General features: G+C 37.8%; 1 protein-coding gene across 2 annotated transcripts in view; it reads left to right on the forward strand.

The window, feature by feature from the left end:
• The window catches only part of LOC136863279 (ras-related protein M-Ras), a 64,991-nt gene extending 61,902 nt beyond the window's left edge, over positions 1–3,089 (forward strand). For both annotated transcript variants that reach the window (XM_067139664.2, XM_067139665.2), the window contains one exon: positions 1,508–3,089. In XM_067139664.2, coding sequence (XP_066995765.1) covers positions 1,508–1,597 — 90 coding nt within the window. In that variant the 3' untranslated portion in view covers positions 1,598–3,089. The remainder of the gene's footprint in view (positions 1–1,507) is intronic.
• The last annotated feature ends 19,614 nt before the right edge of the window (positions 3,090–22,703 follow it).

The following is a 22,703-nucleotide window of genomic DNA, read 5'->3' on the forward strand; positions in this document are numbered from 1 at the left end:
ATAAATATTGTGACCCTGATGGGAAATTCGAGGTATTGAGTGATTTTTTGGAGAAAGAGAATGTTGCAATGATGGGACTAAGTGAGGTCAAGTGGAGGGCAAAGGGAGTGAAGAGGATGAGTAGAGGGTACATGCTATACAGGAGTGGAGGAGGTGAGACAAAGAATGGAGTAGGAGCGATTGTTAACAAAATCCTGGATGAAAATGTGGACAGGGTAGACTACATTAGTGATAGAATAATCAGAGTGCGACTGAGGACGGAGGAAGGAGTGAAAGATTTTATCCAAGTTTATGCCCCCCAAACTGGAAACAGTGAAGAAAATACAGTACAGAGGAATTCTTGAAGACACTCGAGGAAGTGATCACCGATGTGGAAGTGATAATCATGGGAGACCTCAGTGCACAGGTTGAAAATGGCAGAATTGGCCTAGAAGAAGCGATTGGACCATTTGAATATGGAGAAAGAAACAGTAAGGGAGATTTGTTGATTGATTTTTATGAGAGAAATGGAATGATTATAGGTAACACTTGCTTTAGAAAGAAGAATAAGTAGAAAGATCACTAGATATGGCCAGGGAGGAAGAAGGAAAAAACAGTTACTAATTATTTTTGGTTGAGAAAATAAATCTTAAACAGTTAATGGATGTGAACTTGTGAAAGCATGTATAAGAATTGTTCCAGTTTTGTCCAGACTCCAGTGGGGGTGAACAGGACAGGGAAGTGTATTGTCTCCAGTTATGTTTATAACGGTTATGGATCAACATATGGAGGGGGCATGAAAATGTTGTTTGCAGATGACATAGTAATCTGGAGAGTCAGCAATACAGAGCTGTAAATGACAATATTGAGAAATATTGTATGAAAATCAGTGTGGAGAAGAACAAAACAGTGATGATGACAAGAGAAGGAAAAGTAATCATTAGTATTAGGGAACAAAACTATAAGGTTGTTGAATACTTCAAATATTTGGGAAGTGAAATAATGCAAGATGCAAGGTTGGATATGGATATCAGCAGAAGGGTACAAGCGGGGAAAATACGTTCTTCCAGAATGTAAAGAGATAATGTACAAGATGTGCTATACCACTATATTAACGTATGCATCAGAGACTTGGACATTGACAGCAAGAAATGAGAGTAAAATTCAGGTCAGTGAGATGAAGTTCCTGAGGAGTATGGACATATGAGGATGGAGGAGGGAAGGAGACCAAAACAAGTGTTGGAATCTAAGATAGAAGGAAAGAGGGCAAGAGAGAGGCCCAGAGCGAGATGGTTGGTCTCTGTCAGAAACCATATAAGAAAAAGAAGACTGGACTGGAATAAAATTACTGAAGAGGGGTGGTGGAAGGAGAGGCAATGGTGGAGAAGTGCTATCAACACCCCAACCTGGCAGGAGCTGGACAAGGGGAAAATGATGATGAATACTAATATAATAGTTCTCTTAATTTTGCAATATTTATTCATGGTATTCAGATTTAGTTAAAATTTATTTATTTTTTCTTTCACAGGTTGTTCGCATAATCCGTAATCAACCTCCTGCAGAGTTGGAGAAGAACCGGCGGAAACGAAGACGTCCTATGAAGTGTGTGGTATTGTAAAATCTTAGTAGATGGCTGTTTGTAAGGAAAGCCTTTCTTTTTTTTCAGCTGAAGTATGTGACCAATTTGTTTTTAGTTGGAGTGGTCGGTGAGAAGCAATGAAACGCACACTTTGTAATCTGTTTATCTTATTCGTATTAATACAGTATATAGTGTTTCTTTAAACCTCGTTGGCTGTTGTCAGATATTCATTAAAGCTGGCTAATGAATAAAGTCACATAAGTAAGCAGAGGAGTAAACATTGGCCCATACTCCTCTTCGATATTACAAGGTAAAAATGTTCAATAAAACTTGACAAATGTAAATTGGCCAATACACTCTTTGGACATACTAATTGTAAAATAATTGAAGATATTTGCCATACACCCAATATTGTGGGGGTAAAAGAGAAATAACCTAGTTTCAGTTTGAAAATAGGTTTGGAATGCTTTTACATGTGACAATAACTAATGTGCTGATTGTATATGATCTGTTGATGAAGATCTTTGGCATCACTGGAATTTGAAAATGTAAAAAAAAAAAAAAAAATGCATTTCAAATTTATAATTTGTATGTATTGCTGAATAGTAAATGTTCTGTTGCTTAATAGAAGTTCAAGTATGATATGTGTGTTGATGTTTGACTTAACTCAAACTTTAATTGTGTGATGCTGTTATTAGACATCTTTGTAAATCAAATGACCTGCCATATTTTAATTACTAATATTAAACCAGTGAGAAATAACTTTATATTGTTGTCCACTGAATTCAAAGCTTTAAGGAAATAAGTCCAATTGTACATTTGGTATTATAGAAACTAAGCCCTCCGATTCACAGTTGCATTGCACTGTGGAAACAAGTGGAAATTTTTATAGTATAGAAATGAGATGTTTTTTAAGTTACCTTTTGACTCTTGTATAGTTTTCTAGTAAACATACATAACTTTGGTGGTAGTATCTTTTTTATTTACACTTTTCTATACAGTTACAATTTGACAATTCTGAATATGACCTATTCAGATGGCCAGTAACATGGGGGTTATTTATATAATAGTTTTACGAGAGTTACAATTGATCTTGTTTATGGGTATTTTATACAAGAAATCTTCTATGTTTTCCTATTCTCTAGCATGCGTAAAGTATTGTGTTCTTACATTATTTTACTTCAGTTAAACTTGCTGTTTCCTAACCTTTTAAGTACACTTCACAGAGATTGCTTAATCATGGTTTCTTGTTTGGCCCCCAATCTATGAGAGAAAATTATCGGTTCATTTTCCTAATTTTTTCATTTGTTCAGTCTTCTTTCAAACTTTTCACTTTGCTATTTCTTCCGTTGTTATTCTGTTAACTGTAAAATGTAATTGTCGTTTGTAATTTTGTTTTAAATGTTACCATGTAAAAATATTGAAACCGCAATTATTATATTAGTGGTATTATGGACTGTTAGGCTGAAAATATAGCTTTATATGTAATTGATGATATGTAAATGAAGTATTGATTTTTTAATAATGATAATGTCTAATGATTTGGTAGTATGTTTTTCCCCTTACAACCAGCTCTCCTCTTACGGTCATCATTTTCCTATGGAAGATAATTAATATGCATTCTACAGTGAGTTGGGAAATGTATACATATAAAAATTAGGTAGTGGAGGGGTAAGGCTAGAAGGGAAACTGAAAATGAAATGGAATGAATGAATTGAAAATTACTACAGGTATGCTTTTCAAAGCCAGTGGAAAACATTAAGAATTACTTATTCTGTCTGTCCCTTGACATTTTTTGAAGTATTTCACTTCTCTAGAATAAATATGACAATAGAAGCTATGTTACGTATTCCATTAGTTTTAATTTATTTATTTAGTGTTTAGTAGATGATACAACATTTTGAGGTGGAGTTAGCAGTCCATAAAATGAAAAGGGATGGATGAAATTAGTGTGGAAGTGATAAAGACTGTTGGACTACAATGGGTGTGCAGATTGTTAAAGTGTATATGGAAACAGAAATGTGCCAAAAGACTGGGAGAAAAGAATAATACCAGTTCTTAAAAGTGTGTGATTTATTATAGAGGAATCATACTCCTATCACAAGTGACAGAAATACTGGAAAGAATATTAGAGAGGAGAATGAGAAGAAAGGTAGAAGGAAAGTTACAAGGGGAGCAGTATGGCTTTAGAAGTAGATCTACAGTGGACCCAATCATCAGCATGAGGCAATTAACGGAAAAGAATTGAGAATATGGAAAGGATCTGGTCATGACATTCCTGGATATAATAAAGGCATACAATAGTGTTCCCGGAGGAAGGTGTGGGGAAACCATGATCAAAAAGAGACTGGGTACACAAACTGTGGAAATGGTGAAAGCAATGTACAAAAACTGTGGGCAACATTCAGACTCCGTATGAAAAGGCAGAATGGTTTAGAAATGAAACTTTTCTGTTGCGGTTGGGTAACTTTATAATAATTTTTGTAGTACATATACCTGAAACAGTACAGTATTGGTACGTGAGGTGACGTGACAAGTCAGTGGCACTGGACACCAAAGTTAAAGTATTTTTTGTAGAAGCTAGTATCTCATTTGGGTATGAACCACCAGACCATAGCACCTAAGTCGGTGAAGTCTGTAAACTCCAATATATAAAAAGGAGTTTCAACGTCTTTATTGGAAATCACAAGCACAAACTCGTAGCAATAGCAGAGCAAGGAAGCAGTGCTGGGAAAAAGGAGAGAAATCTGTGGTTGGTAGAAAATGATTAATAAAAAGGAAATCAAAAATATTGAAGGGAAACAGGTGATTTTTCAACAAACATAATCTAACAAATGTATTTTGTTTTCATAAAGAGTGATAACGAGAGGAAACAGTTACAATCAAAATTTTTGAAATAAAGACCAGTCTAAAAAGTATAGATTCTATCCATCTGACACCAAGAAAGAATGTATCACAATGAAGCTTTTAGAATACATTGAATAAATTCCAAAGAATTAGATTCTGACAATTTAGCACCAAGGAAAAAAAAAACCACTTTAGTTTAACAACTAATTTTAACAGAATTAGACCTTTACAACTTGATATCCAAGATTTAAGACCAAAGGCCACAATAGGATCACACCTCCAGGGTGTTAACAAAGCAATTTACAGCGAAATATAATTAAAAGAGAGCATTATCACAAGGAAAGGAACGGGAAAAGCAGTGGGGGGGGAGAAAGGAGATCGAATCCTGCATGAATGTAATTATAAGCAAAAAAGTCCAAGGAAAGCACTCAAACATGGTGCACTAAGTTTGCTTTAGGTGAATTTAAAAAGTGTTAATGTTCTTAACCACATCTTAACATACAGTCCAACATGGCAGAATTAACTTTAAAGAGAATAGAGAGTTTACGTTCTCACTATTAAAAGACGAACACAAGTTGCCAAAAGGCAGTAAGATAAAATGTTATTGATAAAGCCAGAAGGGCGACAAGAAAGAAAAACTTCATCAGCTCACCCAGTCCTCATGCTTGGTGGATTTTCCCAGATTGACGGAAAAATAATAAAGTCCGTGCAAGGAACGCAATAAAATTGGAGCTCCCTCCACTCCAAACCACAGTCAAAGCCAGACTGATTTCACTGGGCAAAGTTGGCCCATTTGTAGGACACGAGAACCGCCCTTGAACAGGAAGGAAGCATCGAGAAGATACGATTAAGTCACAGATGACGTAGCGCAGAAACAGCTGGGAAGACAGTCTGCTCAGTATGTAGCGGGAGCATGATGATGGCGGAGCACGAGGCAGGCGAGCAAGTAGTAAAAAGCAGGAACAAGAGATGACGGTGAACGGAGCAGATAAACAGGTACAACACAAAATGTAGATTAGGGGGAGCACGTTACAGTTCTAAGGCAGGAGTGTGTGCTGTTGCGTATTTTGTTTCTAATGGTTATGAATGAAATTGTAAAGAACACAAAGAAAGCGTATGGGAATAGGGAGATGAAGTTATTACTATTTGTAGACAATATTATGGTCTGGAGAACAAGCAACAAAAAAGTACTAGAACAACTTGATGTACTGAATGTGTAAATTGAAAAGTATGGTATGCACATCTGCACAGAGAAAAGGAAGACTATGGCGATATCAAGAGGAGAAAGACAAGAAAAAGCATTGTGAAAAATGGTCAAAACCTTTAAATTGCTGACAGTTTCATTTACCTAGGGAGTGAATTAATGCAGAATACATGGTTGTACATGGTGATTAGTAGGGAGCAGATTTTTATGTACTTACATTTTTTTTTGCCTAAGTTTTAACGCAAGTTACAATGTTCATTATTCCCATTGTGCATCCCAAAGTGTAAAAACTTAATATTATTTCACATAAAAACATATTTTTACATTTTTTAAATGTAAATACATATTTTAAGAAAATCTATAATAAGCACATAAATCGGCAATAATTTGTTAATCAACAAAATTTAAAATGCTTCTATGTTATAAAATAATGCTCATATTTTCATTTTACGATTACGGTATTGTTTTTAACAGTGTATTTATCATGTATCTGAATGTTTCGGCTATTTATAGACTTCCCTCCAGAGTTCTAAAACTTGCTGGTCACTGGCTACGTCGTTACATTTAGACAGTGATTTGATTTGCTGCACAATGTGTTTCCTTGCATGATGTCATTCCAACTTTCTTTTATGAGTCAGCCCGCTCGGGTTTTGTTTCTAGAATATCAGTGAAAGGCAATCGCGGAGAGATCAGGTGGCATAATACCGTTACGACATGGGAGTCTGGGAAGAATATTGGCCCACCATTAGGTAGTGGGATTTCATCACTCCTAAGAGTAAGGTTAACTGTTCGGGTCCATATATCATTCCCATGGTCGTGTGATTTTGTATGGATGTATAAGAAATATTTCCTTCAGTGTCCACTGCTATTCTTTTTATTGAAACAGTGATTCACCAAAAATGCGTGTGCCATAACCTGCAAAATAATGCCAAAAGAGAAGTTAAGTACAAGGTCACATCTTCAACATGTAGTGGATTTTAAAAGCATTTTCACTACCGATGGAAAAGTAATATTCTGCCAACCGTGTGGTAAAACAGTAAGTGCAGATCAACATTCTAAAGTAACCCAGCATTTGTCTGGAAATAAGCATACTGCGGCTGCTTCGTGTGTGCATTTGCGACAATCAATCAATCAATCAATCAATCAATCAATACTGATCTGCATTTAGGGCAGCCGCCCAGGTGGCAGATTCCCTATCTGTTGCTTTCCTAGCCTTTTCCTAAATGATTTCAAAGAAATTGGAAATTTATTGAACATCTCCCTTGGTAAGTTATTCCAATCCCTAACTCCCCTTCCTATAAATGAATATTTGCCCCAGTTTGTCCTCTTGAATTCCAACTTTATCTTCATATTGTGATCTTTTCTACTTTTATAAACACCATTCAAACTTATTCGTCTACTAATGTCATTCCACGCCATCTCTCCGCTGACAGCTCGGAACATACCACTTAGTCGAGCAGCTCTTCTTCTTTCTCTCAATTCTTCCCAACCCAAACATTGCAACATTTTTGTAACGCTACTCTTTTGTCGGAAATCACCCAGAACAAATCGAGCTGCTTTTCTTTGGATTTTTTCCAGTTCTTGAATCAGGTAATCCTGGTGAGGGTCTCATACACTGGAACCATACTCTAGTTGGGGTCTTACCAGAGACTTATATGCACTCTCCTTTACATCCTTACTACAACCCCTAAACACCCTCATAACCATGTGCAGAGATCTGTACCCTTTATTTACAATCTCATTTATGTGATTACCCCAATGAAGATCTTTCCTTATATTAACACCTAGATACTTACAATGATCCCCAAAAGGAACTTTCACCAAATCAACGCAGTAATTAAAACTGAGAGGACTTTTCCTATTTGTGAAACTCACAACCTGACTTTTAACCCCGTTTATCAACATACCATTGCCTGCTGTCCATCTCATAACATTTTCGAGGTCACGTTGCAGTTGCTCACAATCTTGTAACTTATTTATCACTCTATAGAGAATAACATCATCCTCAAAAAGCCTTACCTCCGATTCCACTCCTTTACTCATATCATTTATATATATAAGAAAACATAAAGGTCCAATAATACTGCCTTGAGGAATTCCCCTCTTAATTATTACAGGGTCAGATAAAGCTTTGCCTACTCTAATTCTCTGAGATCTATTTTCTAGGAATATAGCAACCCATAGTCACTCTTTTGTCTAGTCCAATTGCACTCATTTTTGCCAGTAGTCTCCCATGATCCACCCTATGAAATGCTTTAGACAGGTCAATCGCGATACAATCCATTTGACCTCCAGAATCCAAGTTATCTGCTATATCTTGCTGGAATCCTACAAGTTGAGCTTCAGTGGAATAACCCTTCCTAAAACCGAATTGCCTTCTATCGAACCAGTTATTAATTTCACAAACATGTCTAATATAATCAGAAAGAATGCCTTCTCAAAGCTTACATACAATGCATGTCAAACTTACTGGCCTGTAATTTTCAGCTTTATGTCTATCACCCTTTCCTTTATACACCGGGGCTATTATAGCAACTCTCCATTCATCTGGTATAGCTCCTCCGACCAAACAATAATCAAATAAGTACTTCAGATATGGTACTATATCCCAACCCATTGTCTTTAGTATTGCACCCGTCCACCTCCCGAGTCCCAGACTAGCATTTATCTCAGGGGTGTCGGTTCATTATTTAAATCATCAAATATAAATATAACGGCATAATAGAACACGGGGATGAACGGAGCAACTTAAAATTAAAAGGGGGAAGGCTCGATTGTAACGTGAATTTAAGGACTCCATGATAGGACTAGGAAGTGACTGTTACTTTAAAAAGGGCATCATCTAACTACAATAAAAAGATTATGAGAGTGGTTTCCTTTGAAATAATTTGCCAGAAGGAGCGGTTTATTACGCCATTTGACGTATAAAACTTTGATACACGTGGCAACAATATTTGAATTTACACACATGTTACATATATAAATCACTTGCCATACCGCAAGTGGTATCAATATCTTGCTGCGTTGCTTCTGAAATAAAATGACATTTTGGAGGTATAATTTACGGATCGATTCCATTTGAATCGAACCGTTACTCAAGGATATAGCTTCCTTCTATCGGGAGCCCGAGCATAACCCATGTTACGGTCGGCTTCCCGATTTAACTAAGATGATGTACTCCGGCTATATACATTTTTCCGAGACCGGTACTCGGACTGGGTAATGTTTCTCGTGAAGTGCGAAAACTGGATTCCACGGACAGTCCCTATCTTACGATATCCAGCTGATGCCATACCAATGAATTAGCATTTACATTTTATTTACATGTGATCTGAATTGTTTCCAGTTAGCCTCAGTAGACTACTGCCACAGATGAGATAACGAGGAGCGGAGGGAAATACCGTGGCCATGGCCCCCCCTCGCATCGCGAGCGAAGTAAACAAACACGCAAGTATGACTGTAACATCGTCCCGTACGGAGACCGTACAAAAACGAGGCAACCAAAAGACTCTAATATTATCACTCTCATTATTCAAACATACGAATAAAGGGATATCGTCACCAAATAATTTAATTCACGATATTATCATCCTCGAAATTATTATTATTATTATTATTATTATTATTATTCCTCAACGGTTCCTGGCACTGTCACGTTGATTAATATCGTCATTATTATGCGGGATGCAAACACCAAGTGGTTATTACTGTTATTATTATTATTATATCCCTCTCGTGATTATTATTATTATTAATGAATAGTCCGGCTCCATGGCTGAATGGTTAGCGTGCTGGCCTTTGGTCACAGGGGTCCCGGGTTCGATTCCCGGCAGGGTCGGGAATTTTAACCATCATTGGTTAATTTCACTGGCACTGGGGCTGGGTGTATGTGTCGTCTTCATCATCATTTCATCCTCATCACGACGCGCAGGTCACCTACGGGTGTCAAATCGAAAGACCTGCACCTGGCGAGCCGAACATGTCCTCGGACACTCCCGGCACTAAAAGCCATACGCCATTTCATTTCATTAATGAATAGGTGACTCAAGATATTATTATTATTCACGTCACTTAAAAAGGTTATTATTATTAATGGACCGGTCACTTCCGCCAAATTATATATATTAAGATATCGGTGCAATTACAAATTAATTCACTGATCAACCAACGACATCATTACAGTTATTATTATGACAATTATTATTAATCCGACCGCGGCGATTTAACATCGTCCTTACATTGTTATTATTATTATCGGTTGCATATTATCATTTAGATTCCCGTTTAACATCTTTATCAACGCTCATTTAATTAAGGCGGTCCAATCCTTTATCTGCAATATTTATTATTATTATTATCACGACATCATGATTGTCCTCACTCGTTATTACAATGAATACCATATACGACCATTTCTGTGGAATCTGAACTCTCATTATCCTTAGATCCGTTGTATCTCAACGAATAACTGTGCAGTCTATTTATTTCGTACATGCTGTCACGGGTTCGAATTCTACCCACTGCGTAACTCAGTATTTCTCTGTGACACTGCCCGTACATTTTACACTCATATCAATATCCTAAGTGTCTCTCGTACGGAATTTATTTTCCTCTCTATCTCAATATTCCTCGATTCATTTATTTATTCCTCACAGAATTATCAACTGACTTATTTCTTCATTTCGGACATCGTACGACCTCTTATTATCTGACTGCAGATTCCTTCACATATTCTATTTCATTTGGATCTATGCCTTAGTTCATTCTCCACAAATAATCGTAACATCTTGAAATTATATTTACCAAAATTTGACAATCATGGTCTCGTAATATTAGCACTACATGTTCCGGCTAATGAATCGCAACTTCAAAACGCGACATTTATACGTAAAAAAAAATTGGACCGTAATTTAAACCACACGTTCATTAACATGTACGGATTATTAACACCGATCTACATTTCAATATTATTAATCGATCAAATTAAATTATCACGCACTTTAATTCCAAATTAAAACGACCTCCCGTCATTAAATGATTCCCAATAAACTCAACACTTGATCACATAAATTATTATTATCTCCAAATCATATTTAAAAAATATCTTCTTTAAAAAAAATAGTTATATTATTTATTTATTATTATTATTATTTAAAAAAAATAATAATTTCGCCTGTAATACGGTAGTCCACTCTTATTATGTTTAACGCATAACCCCTTTTACAAATTCAATTTATTCTGGCACTAATCACTCCAGATATGATTTACTTGGAAATATTATATTAATCGCATCTCACAAATTTAACAACTTCACTTTGAAAATATGACCATATTAATTTCAACAAAACACACTTGGTATGGCGAAGCTGGATTTTCCTTCCATGTCATTAAATGGCTCGTTAAAATTGACAAAACATAAAAGCACATATCGGGTCTTATTTAACTAGCCTAATCAAAATCAAATGTAAAGAAAATTATCGACTACAAAGAAAATATGAATGCATGCATGACTTAACGTACTACACTATATATACAAATTTACATCTCCAACAAACTGAATACATAAAAGACCCGATTATTTACATTATTATGATTTACTACTGTCCGTGCTACAAATTTAGGATGGGGTCGTTAAGCGACCCATCTTGTTACAGAAGGTAACCAAGTATAATCAAATTATTCCCATTTTTCCCATCACGATAACATTTCCCAAATATATTTTACAGTTTAGTACTCATCTTAGTTATCGGTATTCCATTGCAGCTTTGCAGACGAGAGGCTTCATCCAGCCCCTCTCTGCGTTTTACTCCTCCATCCTTGATGGCGTAGTTTCACAAAAGATTTCCTGGCACATTATTATTTTACACTCATATCTTGATTACCACAAACCTTCACCATTTACTACGTTAACACAACAAATTTCTATCCTAGACCCAAGAATTTAATATATTTACACTATTTAATCTTCGTCCACCTACCGCACAATGGACCTGGACACGTACGACGAGGTGTCAACTATTTCGCCCGTCGCGATACGCCCGATTTATACGGCATTCTTGACGTGTTCATGACATCGGTTCGGTATAGCTAAGTACAGGCTACTACTTCCTTAAAGTACTGTTCGTCACACAGTCTATTATGTACGTACTTATGGTGATATATTTTATACTACTCTCTTGCAGGGTAATTACTTTACGTCACTGATTATTCATAAATAACAAACACTATCCTACGTTAACTATTTCCAGATTTAACATGTTGCTTGAGCGCGATCACACTTTACAAACACTGGCGGATGCTCGCGCCATTAAATGACTGTACGTCCGTAGAATTCTAAGTTACCGGCGACCAACAGTTCAGCTCCCGATATTCAATTCACGTGTGCTGGCGACCGTCAATTCAGCTCCAACGATTCAAGACAAGTGGCTGGCGACCGTCAATTCAGCTCCAACGATTCAAGACAAGTGGCTGGCGACCGTCAATTCAGCTCCAACGATTCAAGACAAGTGTGCTGGCGATGATCTCCGCCCCGTATATATGGATGAAGCCTTTTTCCCGCGGATTCGTTGACGTCATGCCCCTTAGGGAGGGGGTGGAATTTTAATATCGGTACTTGCACTCCGAATTGGAAGTTAAAATTTACATCAAATTAATCCACTCCGCTAGCATATCTGCTGGATAAAATATGAACTCCTGGTGATCACAGATTTAGGAGATATGGATGGATTTCGCTCCTCACATTTCGCGCCTTCGTAAGCGTCCCTGACAACGTGGTCTTCTTTCAGCCAATGAGATTCAAGCTGTCCGGTTTCCAAGAAATCCAGCCTTCAATTTATTTAATTTGCCATTAAGTATTGATTATTTTTCCATGCGTGACATCTAATAAATTCATTACATCCATCCGCGTACTCATATTAATTTATTACTGAATACTTTTGTAATTACGAAAATATCTCATCCATCATTCCTTAAGATGGTATCACTGAGTCTCCCATCAAATTTTTACTATTGGCCGGCAAGCGGTCACGTGATTTAAATCTCCACCTGCTCGAACTTAGGCTAGCGAACGTACACTCAGCCGCTGTAATTTTCCATGAGGTCATGGAATTTCCGTCCTACCAAAAATATCCCAAGGTCTTACTCATGTGGTGAGTTTTCTTTGTATGACTCTCCCCCTTCCTCTTTCTGACCAAGACTTATTTGTGGACTCTGTATTTACTTGTACGCCAACTAATGATATTCCCTGCTGTGAAGTAGCTAAAAGTTGTCGGGTTGAGCTAATCCGTCAGGCTCCAGTCTGTCGTCCTTCCTTCGCTCTGATTTCGACATTACCTAAACGAAATATTTTCAAATACACTCCTCTGTATTTCAATAAATGTACCATATTATTTTACCGATCAAATCATGATTGATTATGGGCCTAAGTCACTCGGGTTCAGTATATCACCAGAAATCTGATCAATTCCAGCCGCTTATCTAGTTTTCAACTTTTGTATCGTATTGTAAATGTCATTGTTATCATACGTAAATTTTATTACTTCTTTGGCCTTAGTAATAGCTGAACCAGCTACTTCAAATGCAGGCCCATCTAAATATTCCCAGTATTATTTAGATGTGTGCAGAGCATTTGTTTGCACCGACATTCCTCTTGGCAAAATAAATAATCTGGGACTGAGAAATTTCCTAACAAAGTACATTAATTTTGAGCCTCCAGACGAATCCAGATTAAGGAAAAACTATCTCCCAAAATGTTACGAAGAAACTTTACAGGGAATTCGGACAGTATGTGATAGCGAAAAACTGTGGGTGAGCATTGATGAAACCACTGATTCAAGTGGCAGAAAAGTAGGAAATGTTGGTGTGTTGAATAACAAAACTGTTTGTGAACATTCTTATTTGCTAGCGTGTAAAGAAATGCTTGCTGCAAACCATGTCACTCTAGCTAGGTTATTCAATGAAGCCATGCACTTGCTTTAGTCAAAAGGTATAAAATGCGATCATGTATTGCTTTCCCTTACTGATAGTGCAGCTTACATGAAAAAGGCAGCCGAAGGCCTTTCTGTGAGCTTTCCGAAAATGATACACATAACTTGCGTTGTTCATGCCCTACACAAGTTATGTGAAACTGTGTGGGCTCAGTATCCTCAAGTGGATAAATTAGTGTCTAATGGCAAAAAGTCTTCGTAAAAGCACCCTCAAGAATCGATCTGTTTAAAAAGAGAAAAACCCGGATCTTGCACTTACTCCTCTGCCTATTGTTACGCAGTGGGGTACCTGGCTTAGCGCTGTGGTATACTACGCAGACAGTTTTGAAAGTTTTGCATCCATTGTGAATGCACTAGATAAAAATGAGTCGTCAATTGAGATTCTTCAAGAGATACTGAAAGACAGCTCTTTGAAAAAAGATTTGGTGTTGTGTAAAACTATAGACATACTTGAAAAATCCACTAACCTGTTGTCTGAAACAGTGAAGGAAGTGCACACTGTTGAAAATAAATTTGATTCACTTCCGGCTTCGCAGGTACAGTGACTGTTAAAGGTCAAATATCAACATTTGTTCAGGAAAAACAGATAATTTCAAACAATGTGCCAAATTTCTAATGTATTAGAGGGTGCACGTGTTGGCGAAATTGATGGCGTTAGTGTTGGTGACATTCCTCTCTTTAACTATGCACGTCTGACTTCCTGTGTTGTGGAGCAACAGTTTTCGCAGTATAAGGCATTCTTTAGAGATAATCGGCATGCATTTGTGATGGACAATTTGGAGATGACCTTTACTGTTCACTGCAATTCTGAGACTACTTCTAGCACCTAATATTCAGCGTGTGATGGACGAGTATGAACTGGTAACATTTTTCCAAAGAGGATAGGTTGCTTTTGCCATATTTAAACAAAACATTACCTTTTTAAAAATATAACCATAATACACTGACTGACAGAGCAAATGCAACACCAAGAAGGAGTGGTTCGAAAGGGATGAAAGTTAGGGAAAAAGCAGAGACGGCACGGACGAATAATTGATGTTTATTTCAAACCGATATGCAGGTTACACAATGCGCATGGCATCGACTCAGTAGGATGTAGGACCACCGCGAGCGGCGATGCACGCAGAAACACGTCGAGGTAAAGAGTCAATAACAGTGCGGATGGTGTCCTGAGGGATGGTTCTCCATTCTCTGTCAACCATTTGCCACAGTTGGTCGTCCGTACGAGGCTGGGGCAGAGTTTGCAAACGGCGTCCAATGAGATCCCACACGTGTTCGATTGGTGAGAGATCCGGAGAGTACGCTGGCCACGGAAGCATCTGTACACCTCGTAGAGCCTGTTGGGAGATGTGAGCAGTGTGTGGGCGGGCATTATCCAGCTGAAACAGAGCATTGGGCAGCCCCTGAAGGTACGGGAGTGCCACCGGCCGCAGCACATGCTGCACGTACCGGTGGGCATTTAACGTGCCTTGAATACGCACTAGAGGTGACGTGGAATCATACGCAATAGCGCCCCAAACCATGATGCCGCGTTGTCTAGCGGTAGGGCGCTCCACAGTTACTGTCGGATTTGACCTTTCTCCACGCCGACGCCACACTCGTCTGCGGTGACTATCACTGACAGAACAGAAGCGTGACTCATCGGAGAACACAACGTTCCGCCATTCCCTCATCCAAGTCGCTCTAGCCCGGCACCATGCCAGGCGTGCACGTCTATGCTGTGGAGTCAATGGTAGTCTTCTGAGCGGACGCCAGGAGTGCAGGCCTCCTTCAACCAATCGACGGGAAATTGTTCTGGTCGATATTGGAACAGCCAGGGTGTCTTGCACATGCTGAAGAATGGCGGTTGACGTGGCGTGCGGGGCTGCCACCGCTTGGCGGCGGATGCGCCGATCCTCGCGTGCTGACGTCACTCGGGCTGCGCCTGGACCCCTCGCACGTGCCACATGTCCCTGCGCCAACCATCTTCGCCACAGGCGCTGCACCATGGACACACCCCTATGGGTATCGGCTGCGATTTGACAAAGCGACCAACCTGCCCTTCTCAGCCCGATCACCATACCCCTCGTAAAGTCGTCTGTCTGCTGGAAGTGCCTCCGTTGACGGCGGCCTGGCATTCTTAGCTATACACGCGTCCTGTGGCACACGACAACACGTTCTACAATGACTGTCGGCTGAGAAATCACGGTACGAAGTGGGCCATTCGCCAACGCCGTGTCCCATTTATCATTCGCTACGTGCGCAGCACAGCGGCGCATTTCACATCATGAGCATACCTCAGTGACGTCAGTCTACCCTGCAATTGGCATAAAGTTCTGACCACTCCTTCTTGGTGTTGCATTTGCTCTGTCAGTCAGTGTATCTACTCTGGCATATAAAAAATTAATATACCATACTGCTAGTTTGCATACACAGACACCAATTTGCCGTAAGGAGCATGCTTGGTAGCACCATATTCTAATACAAAACATTATACTTATTTACTTCTTGAGTGCGAGTAGTTATATGATATTTAAAGGAAAATAATTTTAATTTGTTATATATTTTAAAATTTTTCAGCACATAAGAAATATTTTTCAGATTTTTAGTACATAAAAATCCACTCCCTGGTGATTAGCAAGAGGGTGCAACAGGGCATTGCATTCTACCAGAGAATAAGAAACCTTGTCTGGAATAAGGAAGTATAAAGAGATAATTTACAAAATGTTTTATGCACCCATATTGACCTTTGCAAGTTTGGGGGAGAGTAGGATTCAAGCCAATGAAATGAAATACCTGATGATGGGAAAGACAAGAGAGACAGATTGAGAAACGAAGATGTGGGAAAGGAGGTCGGAATGGAAAACCTAAATGAGAGAATTGATAGGAGTGAACTAAAAATGGTTTGGACGTGTAAAGAGGATGGAGGAGAAATGAATACAAAAACAGATGGAGTTGAAATTCGAGGGGGAAGAGCGAGAGGGGAAACCTAGAACAAGGTGGGTCAATTCAATAAAGAGAAGTGAAGGAAGTAACCTAGACAGGGACAATATTATGGAAGAGGAATGGTGGAACGAGGGAGAAAGGTGAAGTGCCATAAATGCCCCTACCCAGCAGTAGTTGGTTAAGGGGAAAGGAGAAGGAGGAGGAGGAGGATGATTATTTTAGTGTTGGAATCGGTTTCCATCAGAGGTGAGTTTTTCCCCTTCATCATTTCAGTATGACTGTGGAATCTGGTATCTAGCCTCTGCATTGCTTTCATTTGCACGATAATACACGATTAACATGTCTACAAGTTTGTCGATGATGTTGTACTTGATATATATGCTCACGTACCATACGCCCTCGCATGAGATGTTTACCCAAGTTTTATGAGACATAACACTGGTCAACAATGATTTTGTTAAATGTATAATTTATGGTGATTCTTATGTACTATGTACATTACGAATATGAAACCAGAAACTTCCCATCACCCACAGTTTTTTTGTAATTTCAAATCTTTGTTTTCATATTTACGGGTTACCATGCTACCATTAACAAAGATTAATAAACTATTATAATTGTTCGTTTATCATACTCTTACTATATTTGTTTTTACTTTTTATTCTCTTAAGAATGTACAGAATTCCATATTGTTCATTGTTGCCACAACAATTAGAAACTTTAAAACATTGCAGTTGTCAGTTGAATTAGAGATTTCTTTCATGCGACTGTCTGCATAGAGTTGTGCTTCCAAAGTCTATTGAAAGGAGATAGTTTGTGTTCAATACACAGTAGTGTTTTATTTTATTGTGTGAAAAATGCCTCGCAACTGTAAAAATAAACCAGATAGTTTCTGTAATATATGTGGCGAGTTAACCCTTAAAACGCAGAGGCAAAGTGTTACTACTTTAATTAAGGAAGCTTATGAGTTGTATTTTGATTGCAAGATGGATCTGAATCAGAATTGGGCCCCTAACATATGTTGTGCTTCATGTGTAACTCTACTGACTGGACGGATGAAGGGGACTCGCCATATGCCTTTTGGAATTCCGATGCAGTGGAGGGAACCTACGGATCATTTGACCGATTGCTATTTTTGTGTGACTAATATCTCTGGTATATCTTCAAAGTCAAAACATACAGTTGTATATCCGTCTCTGAAATCAGCAACCAGACCGGTTCTACATGGTCCAGGGCTTCCTACACCTTCTCCACCAGATAGATCGTTGATGCATGGAGATGAAGAAGTTGATGTTGGTGAAGAGTTATGTGATGATAAAGTGGATGATGACCAATCCTTTGTAGAAAGTTCTGCTGCTTCTTCTGAGCCTCATTTACTTACACAATCAGATCTAAATGATTTGGTTCGTGATCTTAATTTGTCCAAAGCCAAATCAGAATTACTCGCTTCAAGACTAAAAGGCTGGAACCTTATAGAGAAAGATACCAAAGTCTGCTTCTTCTGCCAACGTCAAAAGGAATTTGAGCATCTTTTTTCTAAAAAGGAAGAACTAGTTTTCTGCAATGATGTTACAGGTCTCTTCGAGTTACTAGGGCAGCAACATAATCCAGAAGAATGGCGTTTATTCATTGATTCTTCAAAAAGAAGTTTGAAAGCGGTACTGCTTAACAATGGAAATACATTTCCATCAGTTCCTGTAGCCCATGCAGCTAACTTACAGGAATCATATGAGAACATGAAAATGGTACTATCCGCTATCCAGTATGAAAAGTATTCCTGGCAGATATGTTCAGATTTGAAAGTTGTAGCTCTCTTACTTGGTTTGCAGTTAGGATATACAAAATTTTTCTGCTTTTTATGCAAGTGGGATAGTCGAGATAGAAATAATCACTATATAAGAAAGAACTGATCAAAAAGACGGTCATTTACTCCAGGACAGGAAAATGTCGTTCATCAGCCTCTTGCATCTGACAAAATCATACTGCCCCCATTACACATAAAACTAGGTTTGATTAAGAATTTTTTAAAAGCACTTGATCATAGTATGGATGCATTTCAATTTCTCCAAACCAAATTTCCAAAAATATCTGTAGCTAAACTAAAGGAAGGCATATTTGTTGGTCCTCAGATCAAAGAACTGATGAAAGATACAGTGTTTGAAAGCAAGTTAAAAACATACGAACTAGCTGCATGGTCTTCATTTAAGAAGGTGGTCACAAACTTTCTAGGAAACTACAGGTCAGAGAATTACAGGGAACATATTAGTGAACTTCTACAAAACTATAAACACATGGGATGTAATATGTCTCTTAAAATACACTTCTTGGACTCGCATCTTGACTTTTTCCCTGAAAATCTCGGCGCTGTCTCAGACGAACACGGGGAACGTTTCCATCAAGACATCGTTGAATTTGAAAGCCGTTACCAGGGAAAATGCTGGCTGACTACTGCTGGTTCTCAAGCTAAGTTCAGCCGAAAATCTACCTCTCATACTTTTTAGGTATGTAAATGAAATTTAAGTTAAGATAATAAATTTTAGTAGGAACAACAACATTTTTTTTAATTTTTTGAAAATTACTCAAACTGTGAGTGATGGAAAAATTCTAAAAATGGATTTGAAATCAGCAGAAAAAAGTGTATGTAAATTAAAATGCATGTAAATTCAATTTAAGTTAAGATAATAAATTTTAGTAGGAATAACAATTTTTAACATTTTTTAATTTTTTGAAAATTATTCAAAAACTGTGCATGATAGAAAAATTCTAAAAACAGATTTGAAATAAGCAGAAAAAAGTGTACCAGAAACACCCTTTCACTTCCATGTAACAAACAAAAATTTAAATTTTGTTGCCCAGTGTAATCAGTGGACATATAGATACTTATGAAATTTCTGCTCTCGAGACTTTGAATTGAGTCGTACCAACCAGTGTTACAGTACTTGACTGGTGTAGTACTTCTGGCAAACTTCTACTCTTGATTCCATCCATGCACTCCACATGGTGACACATGTATTGTGTTTGTAACTGAAAGCATACAGTTTCTGAAACCTGTGCAAATATGAGTGGTAAATGATTATGTTCCTTCAGTGTTGCAGAAAACTGAGTTATTAAAAAGGCTGAAGAGTTAGGAAATAGTACATGGGAAGAAAATATATTCCACAATTGTGTTAGAGGCATTTAACTCTATACATAAAGTTGATCTCAGCCAAAAAAGCATAATAGCACAGCACTGTAAATTTAGACTTTAACTTCTCAATGATGATTTTAACTGTTTAAGTCAAACAACTTTCAACAATAATTTTAATAGAATTACAGTACTTATCTGATGTCATGTTTTTATAACATTCACCGGGCAAGTTGGCCGTGCGGTCAGGGGCACGCGGCTGTGAGCTTGCATCCGGGAGATAGCGAGTTCGAATCCCACGGTCGGCAGCCCTGAAGATGGTTTTCCATTGTTTCCCATTTTCACACCAGGCAAATGCTGGGGCTGTACCTTAATTAAGGCCACGGCCACTTCCTTCCAACTCCTAGGCCTTTCCTATCCTATCGTTGCCATAAGACCTATCTGTGTCGGTGCAACGTAAAGCCACTAGGAAAAAAAATTGTATAACATTCCTTTTAAATGTATTCCTTGTTTATGCATTCTGATTTTCTAACATGTTAATTTTAAGTAGGAGTAAATATTGTTAATATGTACAACACACTGGTTATGAATGAATTCTATATTTTTGTTATATTGTAACTAATTGTGAAGATTTAGTGGCTGATGATGGCTCAAAAGAGCTGAAACATGTATCAGTATCCTTGTAAAATAATCTAGAGCAATTAAATTTATAAAAGTATTGATAGGTGGACAAGTAGACACTATACTTCTTTTCATCATTAGTCAATATGGAACTTGAAAATGAATTTCATTACTTGTACTTTTGTAAGAATTCTGCCTTATTACTGTACCAGTCAAATAACGGTTGGAACATGACCCAAATTAGTCTTCATGTATGATGCGCACTCCAGTTTTCAAAGGTGTTTTTTTGTAAGTGTGTGTGGTACGCAAGCAAATACGGCAGTAGTAGTTTCTTGAGCAACCTGTCATTAAGTTCTTTCATGAGGTAATTTTATATTTGCCAGTGAAGTAATAAGTTTTACTCTCTTTCCTTGCACACAAATTTCAAGGTACAGGATGAACCATTCAACACATGCAATACCTCTTTCTACTTCAGCAGTTTCAAGATATCTCATGAAACTGGCAGAATCATCCTCCAGGAACTGGTGTCTTTCAAGGCCAGCTCATTGGTGCTACTCATTGCTATGATGGTAGATGAATATGCTCATGATTTAAAAATCTCGTACTTTTGCATTGCGCTGGCACGTACTAAAAGAACAAGAGTCTTGTAGTACACTCTTATAAACATCTCTTTTTGTTTGTATTAATGTGTGGAGTGTGTGTACTCTGTGTCAAGCTATGTTTTAACAGAATGAATTTGGCAACATTTGTTCAAATTTTTCTTGAAAACTAAGCGCTTCTAAGTAGGGAACTATCAATGAACTCATTTCACAAAAAATTTGGATTTTTGCAGAGAATGTAACCAGTATAGAGAGTCTATACACAAAAATTCAGCTGATGTGTACAACTGCAAGGCCTCTAGATGAAAGTGGGTATCTCAAGCGAAATAGTACATGACATTTGACTGCTCAAACTTCAAGTTTGTTTCGAACACACTACAGTATGATACAACCATCAGCTTTTCAGCCAACACTTCAGCTGCTCGACTTGCCATGAGTGCCAGCAAGTGTCCAGTTTCTGTTCCTGGCTACTTTCTCTTGCAAAATTTCTCTATATATTTAACGACCTTGCAATTAATTGTAAGCAACAGCTGATTTTTTTGCATACAGCCATTCTGTACAGCGTACATTCTCATACAAGTTAATTGTACATTATATAACTTGCGCAGTATGTCCAATTTTCAGTCAGGATGGCCTGGAAAATATTTCAGAAAGTACTTCCTCAGTAATAGAATGCGCAAAATCTGAGAAAATTTGTTGGGGAAATCCATAGCTACCCCAATGTCAACATGTAAAAGAAACTTATTATACACATTAGTCGTTGTTTTACTTTACAAATAAAAATGTCTTGCATTATATTCCTTTTCAATACAAAAAATCTGTATTAGATTGGATAATACAGTGGAACCTTGGTATCTCTAATCACTTTGGGAGCTAAATTTATTTCGAGTTACCGATATTTCAAGATATAGAGAATATTGTTTTTGAGCATGTATAGCACGTAATTGAATCATATGCATCTATGGGCTTATACTGAATACATTGTTCTTAACAGTAATTAAAAATATACAAACACTGTTGTATGGCATTACTTTAATTATGACACTCATTATAGTAACCTTTTAGAAGACAGGATGCAGTACATACAGTAGTGAAACAAGAAACATACCTCCGTTAATACCTTTGGAAAAAATAAATCCTACCGGGCGAGTTGGCCATGCGGTTAGGAGCGCGCAGCTGTGAGCTTGCATCCGGGAGATAGTGGGTTCGTACCCCACTGTTGGCAGCCCTGAAGATCGTTTTCTGTGGTTTCCCATTTTCACACCAGGCAAATGCTGGGGCTGTTCCTTAATTAAGGCCACGGCTGCTTCCTTCCCATTCCTTGGCCTTTCCTATCCCATCGTCGCCATAAGACCTATCTGTGTCTGTGCGACGTGAAACAAATAGCAAAAAAAAAAAACCTTAGTCTCTTCTGTTTGTTACAGTTAACCCTTCCTCCCTTCACGTTGAATCTTCTCGTCAATCCCACGCAGCCAAGATTCGTAAATAGAGCTCTTCATCTGCGACTTCAAGGGTTGCTTTTATAAGTGACCCGTAACACAACCCAGCATTTTTTTTCTTTTGTGGCGAGAGGTGTGATAGGTAATCCTAACTAATTTTGGCTCGCTGAACACGAATCCGTTGTCGGTTTCTACGTATCGCGTCACGTTTTCTCGCAATAAGTATATCAAAATAAGAGATAGACCTGAAAATTGCATATAAAAAGTACTGAAAAAAGTTGATAATTTTGGAAATATTTATAATTTTTTGTATTATTATGTATTTTGAAAGAGTTGAATATTGTCTTGAATTATTATATACAATGAATAATTATTGGATATAAAATTACAATGCAATATTT

The sequence above is a fragment of the Anabrus simplex genome, chromosome 2, assembly GCF_040414725.1.
Source record: "Anabrus simplex isolate iqAnaSimp1 chromosome 2, ASM4041472v1, whole genome shotgun sequence".
NCBI lineage: Eukaryota > Metazoa > Arthropoda > Insecta > Orthoptera > Tettigoniidae > Anabrus > Anabrus simplex.